The following is a 12,299-nucleotide window of genomic DNA, read 5'->3' as shown; positions in this document are numbered from 1 at the left end:
GGCCCCTCCAGCCCCTCACGTCCCTTCTGCCTTCAGTGCCCCCGGCCGAACAGAGAGGACCCCACCACTCAACCCAGGAGAGTCACATTAAAACCCCACTGTGTCTCTGCATTGACGTAGCCTCATAAGTCCGCTTGGGACCACTGTTGTGACAGGCGTAGTGTTTCCGGGGTGCGCGAGTTCCCAGCTCAGCGGCACCGAGGAGTCCTTGACGCGGAATCGGCTTCCACGGGGCTGTGAGACTGGATTAGGCCCAAATCCTGTTGTCTGCAGCCGGGTTGTTGTGCCACTTCCCTTGTGCGTGTGCCAGTGAGCATGTGTGTGGGTGGATGTGAAGTGAGGGAGCATGCGTGTGGGTGGATGTGAAGTGAATGTTCATGCATGTAGGTGAATGTGATGTGAGGGAGCATGCATGTCTGTGGATGTGAAGTGAATGTTCATGCATGTAGGTGAATGTGTTGTGAGGGAGCATGCGTGTGGGTGGATGTGAAGTGAATGTTCATGCATGTAGATGAATGTGATGTGAGGAAACATGCGTGTGGGTGGACGTGTTTGCATGTGTGCACTGTGAGTTGTGTGTGGATTGTGTGGGCATATACATGCATGCGTGTACATGTGTGCACACATGTGTGTGCTATTCTTAGGGACAGCATGAGGCGGTCCCTCTGCCTGGCCTCTGTGCCAGTGTGTTGCTCACCAGGGTGATGTCCCCAGTGACGGCAACCCTGTGGGGATGTCCGTCAGCCTAAAGGATGTGGAGGCAGAAGCCGCCAGGCCCTGTGGGTCCTCCCTGGAGTGGTCCTGGTGGAGAAAGGGTCCCGGTCCTCAGGGGACCACACGGTGGCATCTGCTGCCTCTCCCATGAAGGCCCCAGACAGGGCTTGGCTCTGGGCCACCTGCTCTCGCTCTGAGTGAGTCACCTCCCAGGGGCGGTGGGGACTAAGGAGCCCTATGTGGTTCATAGAGAGGCTGGTCGGGGCCGTGGTTGCCTGCCTGGCCAGGGCTCCTGAGAAGCCGGCGGCAGAGGGGAGGGGCCTTCGTGGATGGCCTGGGGTCCACGAGGGCAGTTCCCACCGCCCAGTGGCCAGCTGCCCAGGCCTCTTGCAGGCCGTGAGGCTGGTGGCCTGAGCAAGGACATGCTGACCCACAGACGGTCCTCCAAGGACCTTGGACACGTGCCAGGCAGCGTCCCCACAGGGCCACAGATCTGGAGGCAGCGGCCTGACAAGGCACCCAAAGAGAAAAGACCACATAAATCAAACCAGCAGAAATGACAGACAAAAGGAAAAGACACACAGGTGTCCACCCGAAAGCAAGAGGCCAAGGCACGAGTATGGAGTTGACCTAAGCAAAGTGAGGACAGACTGCACAACCCCAGGTACGTACGCACCTCTGGGACAGACGTGTTTCTAAAGACAAAAATGGGGACAGGGAGTGGCTGAGAGGAGCTGTTTGTCAGGGATTCTCATTGGTTTGCAGAAGCAACATTGATGGGGGATTGGCTGTACATTGTTGAGCTATGGGGTGCAGCTGCTGCAGCACTGTGAGGTTAATTTATAGCACTTGTGGCCAGAGCTCAAGGGGGCAGTAGGGTGTGACTGCTGTCTCATTGTAATAATTGAGAAGGGCTCACCTTCCTCAGATAAAATTTATTTTCTTTCTCAAGGTTGAGTCTCTACAGCTCAGAGTTTCCCGACACACCTATTGAAATAACTAGGCTCAGTGACATAAAGGGAAGGTTGAGAATTTTGGCAGAGAATCACAAACCACTTAAATTTTAATACAAATAACTATTAGACCTGAAAAAAAATCGGAAAGAATTCAGTGAATGAATTTAACGGGAGATTGGACACAGTTAAAAGAGAGCTTGTGAACTGGAAGATAGAGGGTAGAAGTCACAGAGGACAGTGTGAACAAACCTCTTGTTCACGTAATCGGAGGCCAAGAATGGGGGTGGGGAGCAGAGAGAGAATGTTGAAACAATATCTAACGAAATCACGGTGAGAACTTTCCCAAACGTTAGAAACACAAGCCATGGATTGCCAGAAGTCCTGCAAACTTCTGTAAACTAAAATAAAATCTCATACCCCGCCAAGCTGACTGAATGGAGCCCCTCTTAGCCAAGGAGACCCCAGAAATGCCCTAAAGCTGAGTTACTGGGCACGAGGGAGGTCAGATATGCCTCAGCATGCCCCTCCCTTCTTGAAGTCCTCTGTGACTCATGACAGGCTAAGGCCGTGCAGAACAGAGCTTGACCCACAGCTCCAGGTCATCAGTTTACTTAACACATCACCTGAGTCTGGGTGTGCGTCGGGAGGTTTGTCTCTGATTAACAAACCTCATCTTAACTTAAAACATTCCAAGCCTTTACACAAAGCTTAATTTCTTTAACATATTAAAGAATCTTTAAACCCACCTGTAAACTGTAAGCCCCCACTTTGAGATGTTCCACCTTTTCGGGCCAAGCCAATGCACTTCTTCCATGTGTCGATATATGACTTTACCTGTAATCCCTGTCTCCACAAAATGTACAAAACCGAACCGTAACCCAGCCCACACCACTGGCTCGAGGCTTCTTGGGCCGTGGTCCCACACATTCAGCTCAGAATAAACCTCTTTAAATTATTTTACAGAGCTGGACTTAGGTTTTTTTTGACACTTCCAAACTAATATAGAAGAAAATACAATCCTAATTAATCAATATGAAATAAGTAGAGAGAAAAGCTAACATATAGCAGGTAGGAAAAACAGAAAGCACTTTTAACAAATGGTAGTTTTAATGTAAATAAATCAATAATTGGGTTAACGGCCGGGCGTGGTGGCTCACGCCTGTAATCCTAGTACTCTGGGAGGCCGAGGCGGTCCGGATTGCTCAAGGTCAGGAGTTCGAGACCAGCCTGAGCAAGACCCCGTCTCTACTAAAAAATAGAAATAAATTATCTGGCCAACTAAAAATATATATAGCAAAAAATTAGCCGGGCATGGTGGTGCATGCCTGTAGTCCCAGCTACTCGGGAGGCTGAGGCAGTAGGATCGCTTAAGCCCAGGAGTTTGAGGTTGCTGTGAGCTAGGCTAACGCCATGGCACTCACTCTAGCCCGGGCAACAAAGTGAGACTCTGTCTCAAAAAAAATAAATAAATAAAAATAATTGGGTTAAATATGAATGGACTAAATGCTCCAGTTGAAACACAAAAATTGTCATCGTCACTTACTTTGTCATTTACTTTGATATCATAAAATGAATTTTATGGTCACTGGAAAGAAAAAGTTTTAAAAATGTTTATTAAATATTCAATTTATTAAAACTTGTGTTTTTTGTTGCAAAGTGTGATGAGGAGTCAATAGAAACTTCAGGCATAAAATATCATAGTCGGAAAAAAATTCTGAGCACAATGAAATGACTCTGAGGAGCGAAGGACAGACCGTTAGGACAAGGGCTTCCGTTAGGGAAGAATGTGCTTCTGTACTTTTTACTCGATTGGTGGTGGCTATCAAAGCCACTTTGGTATTTAGCTTTGTGGATACATTTACAAGAGCGACTGACGGTTTTATTTCAAAGTGTCAATATTTACATCATCCAGCAATTACATTCTTTGCAATTACTTACATTTTTTATTTTTCGAGAAAAGTTTAGATGTTGACTTCAAAATTCACGAGTGGTTTGACAGCTTTTCAGAATTCTTTTACGGAAAACGAGAGGAAGGCTTTGCAGACCCCTGCTCCAGCTGCCCCAGCTCAGCCTGGTCCGGCCGAGCGCCGACTGCATGCCCTAAGTCAGGAGCCAGGTCTGGGGGAGAGAGGGGGTTCGAAGAACAAGACAAACCCTGACAGTGTCCGAGGTGGCAAGGGCCAGTGACTGGCAGAGCACGCTCTCACCTGGCCTGGGCTCCTCGTGGAGACGGGAGGCCAGGGGGAGGCAGCCCAGCCAGAAGGGCAGCGCACGCCAGGGTCACCAGGGAGGCACAAGTGTCCCTGCAGAAGGGAGGCAGAGAATGAGTAGACAGCCAGGGAAGAGTGAGCCAGACTGCGTGCCATGGGGTGGCCGGGCAGGGCAGGGGAGGCCAGAGCCAGGAGGCCACCCTCGTGGCCTCTTCACCGTCCTGTCTGAGGGGACATCCATGTACACATCTGTGCCGCCTCATCAGGTCTGGGAAGGTGTGGAGTGCCTAACGCACATGTGCTCTGACCTCAGGAATTGCTTCCTCCTGCCACACGAGGCACCAGGACACAGGGCCAACCCCACGCCCTGCCCTGGAGCAGAGCTGCTGTGATGCAGGTGAGTGTTTGCTGCCTGCGAGGCCCCTGAGCCTCCGTTTGTGGTCACATGGCCAACGTTCCCCCCCACCGAGTGCGCTCAGGCTGGGTGGCCGCCCCAGCCCTGCAGCAGAGAGGCCTAGAAGCCCAGGCGCTCTGCTCTGTGGATCCAGGGTCCAAGTACTGGGGTGCAGCTGGAGCCCCCAGTCCTGGAGCAGGGCCTGCCTGCCACATCTGCCCTCCCTCTGAGACTGAGGGGCGGGGGGTGCGGTAGACCCCTCGGGGCCCACAGAGAGCTCTCAGGGACCGCTGGCCACAGCCACACAGCCAGATGTCTGTTCTCCAACTCTGGCTGCCTCCACCCCACCTGGCTGGCTGCTCTGAGCTTCCAAACACCCCAAGGATGGGGGAGGCTGTGCCCCATGGTGGATTCGGTTGACTTGGGTGGGCCCTCATTTAGGCACTGAGTACAAGGTGAGACTACCTGGCTGATGCAGGGACTCTGCCCAGCACCTGCCCCAGCCCCCAGCTCCAGATCAGGCTGGGAGCCACAGAGACCTGACCCAGGACAGAATGCTGGGAATCAGTGTCCCTGCCCACGCTGCCCCTGAGGGCTTTGCAGGACCCCCCAAAGCCTTGCCTCATTCATTCAAGGAGCATTTATCAAGCGCCTACTGTGTGCCTGGCCAGGCTATGCTCTGAGGATAGAGCCTGCCCTGCAGTGCCCACTCTGGTGGGAACCCCGACCCACAGCTCTGCTCTCTAAGACAGGGGTGGTGGGCGGTGGTGAGATTGTCACCCACACTCCTGGCCCTTTGCCAAGGGGCATTCTGGCCCTTTGCTGTGCTTGGGGGCATCCGGCTCTTTACAGACCACAGGCCCCAGCGTGGGACAAGCTTCCCCAGCGCTGGGGGGGCCCAGAGAGTGGACCCTAATGGGCGGCGAAGGGGTTAATCAGGCGCCACTGGACTGCCAAAGTGGGCCAAGGTGGGGGGTCGCGGCTGAGGCCCCACTGGCCTCCCTGAGACCCGAACTCCAGCAGCTCCGCCACAGGCACCCCTCCCCCCACACTGCGGCAGCCCCGCCCCTCCGCCCCTGGACCCTCCGTGTGCCCAGGTGGGCGCAGACCCCGACCTCCTCGCAGCCCCCGAAAGCGGACCAGGTGCCCAGAGACCAAGGCAAGGAGATCGCCCGGGGAGCCCCTGGGCACCCCCCAACCCCCGTGCCAGCCACAGTGACCGCGGCCCCGCGCGGCCCCCCTCCTCCCGTGCCAGCCACAGTGACCGCGACCCCGCGCGTCCTCCCTCCCCCTGTGCCAGCCACAGTGACCGCGACCCGGGGCGTCCCTCCTCCCCCCGTGCCAGCCACAGTGACCGCGACCCGGGGCGTCCTCCCTCCCCCTGTGCCAGCCACAGTGACCGCGACCCGGGGCGTCCTCCCTCCCCCTGTGCCAGCCACAGTGACCGCGACCCGGGGCGTCCTCCCTCCCCCTGTGCCAGCCACAGTGACCGCGACCCGGGGCGTCCCTCCTCCCCCCGTGCCAGCCACAGTGACCGCGGCCCCGCGCGTTCCCCCTCCCCCTGTGCCAGCCACAGTGACCGCGACCCGGGGCGTCCCCCCTCCCCCCGTGCCAGCCACAGTGACCGCGGCCCCGCGCGTTCCCCCTCCCCCTGTGCCAGCCACAGTGACCGCGGCCCCGCGCGGCCCCCCTCCCCCTGTGCCAGCCACAGTGACCGCGACCCCGGGCGTCCCCCCTCCCCCTGTGCCAGCCACAGTGACCGCGGCCCCGGGCGCCGCCCCCGGCCCCGCCCCGGGCTCCCTGGCGCGTCCCCCGCCCGGCGACACTGCGGCAGGCGGCGCACCGCGGGGCGGGCGAGGCGCGGGGGGCGCGCGGCGCGTTGCCATGGCGGCCGGGCGCGCGTAGCCGAGGCTGAGCCGCCCAGCCGCGAGCGGACGCGGACGGGGACGGCGGGGACCGCGGGGACGGCGGACAGCGCGGTGCACTGCGCGCCCCCCGCCCTGCCCGCGCCCCCAGCCGCACGATGCAGGCCACGGACCCCGCGGCCGAGCTCTGCGAGGAGGACGGCGGAGACCCGGACTTCTACGACTTCGAGCCGCTCCCCACTCTCCCGGAGGACGAGGTGAGCCCCCGGCCCCACGGCCGTGTTCCCTGCGGGGGTGGGGGGCGGCGGGGGATCCCGCAGCTGTCCTCAGCGCCCCTTCCTCACTTTGACACTTTGGCCAGGAGGGACAGGACCCCTGGAACGCCGCCGGGCGGTGGCGGGTGGGCGGTCTCTGCCGAAGTTCGCACCCCGCGTGGGGTGGGCTCCTGACCATAAATGTTAGCTGGATGGTGGCGGGGCCTGGGGGCCACTGTTTACCTTCCTGCCAGTCCTGGGAGGCCCGCGGAGCGCAGGGCAGCAGACCCCTTTTGGGCGCCAGTTTGGGAGCTGGGGGCATGAGGCCCCCCCAGGACTGAGGTTCAGGAGCTGAGGGGCCTCTGGAGAAGAAACCCCCCAGGGCTGAGAGCTGCTTCCTGCTCTCTGGGGGCTCTGGGCCTCCACCCTCCCCCAGGCACCGAGGAATGCGCCTGCTGTCTCCATCCCACGGCTTTTGGCCGCGGTCTGGCCACCTGCCCACAGAGCCCGTCTGCCCAGCCTGGCAGACAAGCAGGTCCCCGCTCGGCCAGGTCTGTCCCTGTAGCTCAGCCCTGGATTCCCCACAGGGCCCTGCAGGCTGTGGTTTGGGGTCAAACGAATAAACTCTGTGTCCTGAAAAGAAGCCAGCCCCCTCGGCATGAGACAGCCCCCAGAGGGGCCCTTCCGTCTCCCAGGGTTGTGGGATCTTCCAAACCACCAGCAGGCGAATGCCCCAGCCGCCGGGCTGCTGTTTCCCGTTGAGCCGTGCACAGCGCTGCAGGCCTGCTCTTTAAACGGCCGGCGTGGTGCCGAAGACCCTCCGCCAGCCTGGCCGGCCCCTCCTGGGGCAGAGAAGCCCCCGCAGCAGCAGTCCCAGGGCCTTCCGCCCTCTGCGGCCCCGCCCCCGGGGGAGTGGGCTGCAAAGGCCGGAGCTTCGTCCTTCAGGGAAGGTGCTGGGCTGGCGTGTGTCTCCGGACAGCCGCGGAGGCAGGGCTGGGGCTGGCTGCCCCACCCCCACAGCGGCCTGGATTTGGGGCAGTTGGCGGCTGCCCAGAGGAGAGGCAAGGGGACAGATGAGCCTTGGGGTGTCTCCGGCTTGATGGGGAAGAAGGGCACACGCAGCCCATGGCCTGCAGAGACGCCCCAGAGGACACATTTCACCACGTCCCTTAGAAGAGTCGCCCCATCGCTGTGGGAAGCAGCCCCGAGGACACGGCTCTCCTCACGGCCGCTCTGCACCCGGCGCCCGAGCCTGGGGGGCCCCTGTGTGCCCGGCATGACCAGGCAGCAGCTGGTGCCCCATGGGCAGAACATGTGGTGCCACAGCTTGAGCCCAGATACTGCGACAGTCTTTCTGTCCCCCAGCCAGCACCCTCCCCATGCGTGGGGCAGGGGCCTCCGTCCTGTGACCCGACGGAGGCCTGCAGGTGACCTGGACGCCAGCGATGTGGTAGTATCCAGCAGGACAGGCCGGTAGGCCCCCTGGGGAGGCGGGGCTGCCTGCAGGTGGGCAGGGCTGCAGCAGCCCCCAGAGAGACACAGGGTGGCCGCGGCCCCGGGGCAGCTGCCAGGACAGGGAGGTGGCACCAGGCCCAGGACACACACAGCCTGCGGAAGACCTAGGAACTCACTCCTTAGACAGCTAATTCCGACAACTGACCGCAGTGGGGCCGAGAAGTAGAAGCCCCCGGGGGCCCTGGAGTGTCCCTCCTCCGTCATGACTCCAGAGAAAATCCAGATGGCCGGTGAGCACAGGAAAGACGTTTGCTCGTCATAATCAGGGCGTGCACAACGCGCTGCCGTGAATATCTTTCCCAGCCCGCCAGGCTGGCGGCGCTAAAACGGTGGACAGTGCCGCGTTGGCAAGGACGGCGCCCCGGCAGCTGCCCCCACGCGGAGGGAGCGCAAACTGGAGCAGCCTCTTTGGGAAGCAGCTCGGCCTTTGCCAGTGAGGTGCCAGCTCCCCACCACCGAGCCCCGGCCATGTCACTGTGGGTGTGGGGCCCACAGACACCTGGTCCACAGGGGGGACGGTGCCTGAGACCACCCTCAGCCGAAACCCTGGGCCTGCGGTGAGTGGCCAGCTAGCCCGGTCCTGGAGGCAGTGCCACGGGACAGTACAGGGCAAGGACCACTGGCATACAGCCAACAGGGAGATGCTCCGCCCAGGCCCTAAGCAAGGTGGACTTCCTGGGGGAGGTGTCCCTCCCTGGATTCATGAGGGATTTCGGCCACTGTGGAGGGGGATGTGTTGTCTGGGGAGGCAGACACACACCAGGCAGCCGCAGCCCGGGAAGGGGAAGCTCCGGCTGCCCCATCAGGAGCAGATGGTGCCAGTGGCCCTGAGGGAGGCAGGCCAGGGCAGGCTTGGGGATGAAGATGGCCTGCGGTGTGGGGTGGGGCAGGGCGTTCCCTGGTTCTCACACACCCTGGGGGACAAGCAGCGTGTCAGACCTCCCTCACTTGGCGAGTGCCTCCCCAGAATGTCCTGTGTGCCGGGCGTTGGGCTGGCTCAGGATTCGAAGGTGGGGGGGCCCAGCTGCTGCCTACAGGAGCTCGGGGGCACGGGGTCCACGTGACACCTGTGCCAAGACAAGCCCAGAGCAGGAGGCACCTGCCTGGTGAGCCAAGGGGAGCCCTGGGGCTGATGCAGGGGCTGGAGGGGGGGGGGGGCTTTCCCTGGAGCTCCCCAGGCCTGGGGGCCGCCAGTGCACAGGGGCCGGGGGCAGGCCTGGGGACGCCAGCGCGCAGGGGCTGGGGGCAGGCCTGGGGCCAACAGCGCGCAGGGGCCACGGGAAGGCCTGGGGATGCCAGCACGAAGGGGCCAGGGGCAGGCCTGGGGCCACCAGCGCGCAGGGGCTGGGGGCAGGCCTGGGGCCAACAGCGCGCAGGGGCCACGGGAAGGCCTGGGGATGCCAGCACGAAGGGGCCGGGGGCAGGCCTGGGGCCACCAGCGCGCAGGGGCCGGAGGCAGGCCTGCGGATGCCAGCGCACAGGGGCCTGGGGAAGGCCTGGGGATGCCAGCAGATGTTCTCGGCCGCCAGTGAAGCTCTGTATCGGCAGGTCCTGCTAGAATGTCCCAAGGCTGAAAAAGTCAGTTGGTTATGGGAGAGTATTTGAAATCTGCAAAATGACCCAGGGGTCCCCTGAAACCGGCTCGAAGCCTGCCTCTGAGTGTGGAGGCCTCCTCAGTGCACAGAAGCCCCTAAATTGGGCACTTGGCCGTACCGGGGAGGGTCCCAGTGGAAGCCGCCCCACCCTCTGGCTGGTGTGCCGCTGCCTGGGGAACAACCCCTGGGGGTCACGTCCACCGCCTGCAGTCCCTCCTCCCACAGTTGCAAGGCAGGGAACACCTGCCCCGCCAGGAACAGGACTTGGGTGGTCCTCACCCTCAGACCCGCAGCCCCCCAGGCGGTGCTTTTCTGGGGCTGATGAGAGGCAGCGTGGGAGGCCGTGAGCCCTCTGGGCTGGGCGGTGAGGAGCCCCCGGCCTGCCCGAGGAGCGAGGTCTGGACCTGCAGACAGAGCCCCACATGCCAGCCGGCGACAGCATGGTCAGACCGTGTTGGCAGGAGCAGGAGGGGACCGAGGGGTGGGAGCCGTGATGCCCCAGCCTGCTGTGGACCCCATGGTGCCCCGGAGCCAAGGCCAGCTTTGCTATTCGTAGCACGTCACCTCCCTCTGAAATATCTGCCGCGACCCGCTAAGCTCTGTGGAGCCACCTCGAGGCCCTGCACCTGCTGAGCACATTTCACTTGGGCACGGTGCCCCTGCCCCTCTGTGGGGCTGGACCCGCCTGGTGCTGAGGCTGGGCCACAGGGTCCCTGAGCGGCCCCTCTGGGAGGTGAGTGCAGGTGTGCAGGCCCCACGGACTGGTGAGGGCTGTCTGTGCCCCGCCCGGCCTCTCCCTCTTCCCTGTCCCCGGCATCAAGGCCACTGTGCGTTTGGGCAGGGGAGGGTCACTCCTCCCACCTGGGCCGGAGCAGGGTGGGGCAGCAGGACCAGCTGCAGGCCCCGGAGTTCAGGCCTGGGTGTCCCTCAGCATATGCCGAGGCCCCACCTCGTGTGCCGGGCAGCCGTGTGTGAGCCGAACCCGCCCCGGGACGGCGGGAGACGGTGTGGCTGAGACAGGTCTGTCGGAGGGTGGAGGCCTCAGGAGTCCACCCCTGCAGTCAGGCAGAGGAAACCTGAATTTAGGCGCTCCCCTCTCAGATAGGCGCCTGGGGCTGCAGGTGTCCAGCCTCCTGGGTGGGCAGGCTCACTGTCAGCAGGCGTCCCCCCGCAGGGCCCGAGCGTGGGGGGCACCCGGGTGCCCCTCTCGAGAGCACATCTGTCACCCACCGTGTGAGTGAGCAGGTGCTGCCGTGGAGTCGGGACTGGCTCAGACTCGCGTCACAGGTTGGCCTTGTTCCTCCTCAAGGGCACGAACCCACGGGGTCTCTGGAGTTGGTCATTACTTCATGTTGTGCATGCCAGTGTGTGTGGTTGCATGCATGTGTGTGCAGATGTGTACATGCATGCTGCCCTGTGCATTTGTGTGCAGGTGCACGGGTGTATGTATGTGTGTACAGATGTGGTGTGTGCCTATGTGTGTGTTTGTATGCACATGTGTGTACATATGTGCTGCCTTGTGAGTTTGTGTGCAAATGCACAGGTGTGTGTACATGTGTACAGGTGTGGTGGGTGCCTGTGTGTTTGCATGCACGTGTGTGTACATGTGTGCTGCCCTGTGAGTCTGTGTGCAGCTGCACGGGTGTGTGCGTGTGCACACGTATGTGTGTGCCTACAGTACCCAGGCACCTCTTCTTCGGGCTCCTGAGTGCTGAGGAGGTCCGCGCAGTGCAGAACTGGCTGCAGGCTGAGCCCAAATGAGAAAGACCTTTTATCGGTCGGGAGCCCTGAGGGGAGGTTCCCTCCACAGAAGGAGCTGGAAGGGCCTGGGAGGTGATGTCGTCTCGCCCCTCCCTGGGCTCCGGGAAGGTGGGGAGGGGGGGCGATGTGCAGGGCCACACGGGGGAGCTTGAGTTTAAGCCCCCGCCCCTCACCTGTGGTGGGGGCCCCTGCAGTGCCAGCCGCAGGTTGGGGAAACTCCCGGACTGGAGACGCCTTTTAGGCCCTGGCTGCTGGGCTGGGCCCCGAGGGGGGCTCCGCCTCTCTGCCTCCCCACCCACCAGGTCGGGTCCATCCTCTCAGGCCACACCCACACCAGCCAGCCCCAGCCCGGCTCCCGCGAACCTCCCGCTCCTGTGGGGGCAGTGACGGGCCTGGCACAGTGGGCAGGAGAGGCCCGGAGCCCAGGGTGTGTGGTGTGTGAGTGTGGGTGTGTGCAGCACGTGTGTTAGTGTGTGTGACACTGTGTGTGCTGAGTGTGAGTGCAGGTTGGGGGGCCATGTGTGTGAAAGTGCATGTGGTTGACGTTATGTGTGAGTGTGCTTGCATGTAGCAGGTGTGTGGGTGTGTGCAAGCGTGTATGAGTAAGAGAGTGGGCATGTACCAGCATGTGTGTGGCGTGTGCATGTGAGGGTGTTCACTCCCACTGCATGAGTGTGGGGTGTACGTGAAAGTGGATAGAAGCATTGTGAGCACACATGTGCCTGGACTGGCTTCCTAGTACATAGGTGTGTACATGTGTGAAAGTGTATGTATTGACATGTGCCAGCATGTGCTCGCATGTATAAGAGATGTGTGTACATGCGTGTGTACTTGTGTGAAACTGTCATGTTAGGTGGGAGCATGTGTGCACATGAGTGTGATGTGCGTGTTAGGCAGGTGCGTGTGCATGCATGTGGGTGCTGGTGCAACTATCCTGATCACAGCTGAGCTCTCACGGGGTCAGGAGGTGAGGCCAGAGTCGGGGAGGCCTGGGCGGTCTGTCCATGCAGAAGGAACCGCGTGCCTGCGTCCTGC

The 12,299-nt window shown here is 61.3% G+C and overlaps 1 protein-coding gene across 7 annotated transcripts in view; it reads left to right on the top strand.

Moving 5' to 3' along the window:
* Window positions 1-6,217: 6,217 nt before the first annotated feature.
* KNDC1 (kinase non-catalytic C-lobe domain containing 1) overlaps window positions 6,218-12,299 on the top strand; it is a 44,299-nt gene continuing 38,217 nt past the window's right edge. For 6 of the 7 annotated variants that reach the window (XR_006739187.1, XR_006739186.1, XM_045568213.1 and 3 more), the window contains exon 1: window positions 6,218-6,396. Coding sequence is in view for 4 of the 7 variants with exons in the window: in XM_045568213.1 (XP_045424169.1) it covers window positions 6,298-6,396 (99 nt within the window). In the remaining 3 variants the exon portion in view is untranslated. Of the gene's footprint in view, window positions 6,397-8,437; window positions 8,466-12,299 lie in introns of those variants that run through there. The other variant, XM_045568215.1, reaches the window with a different exon arrangement.

This window comes from Lemur catta, chromosome 14, assembly GCF_020740605.2.
Source record: "Lemur catta isolate mLemCat1 chromosome 14, mLemCat1.pri, whole genome shotgun sequence".
NCBI lineage: Eukaryota > Metazoa > Chordata > Mammalia > Primates > Lemuridae > Lemur > Lemur catta.
The sequence above is the reverse complement of the archived record's forward strand: the minus strand, read 5'-3'. Positions and strand labels throughout refer to the sequence as shown.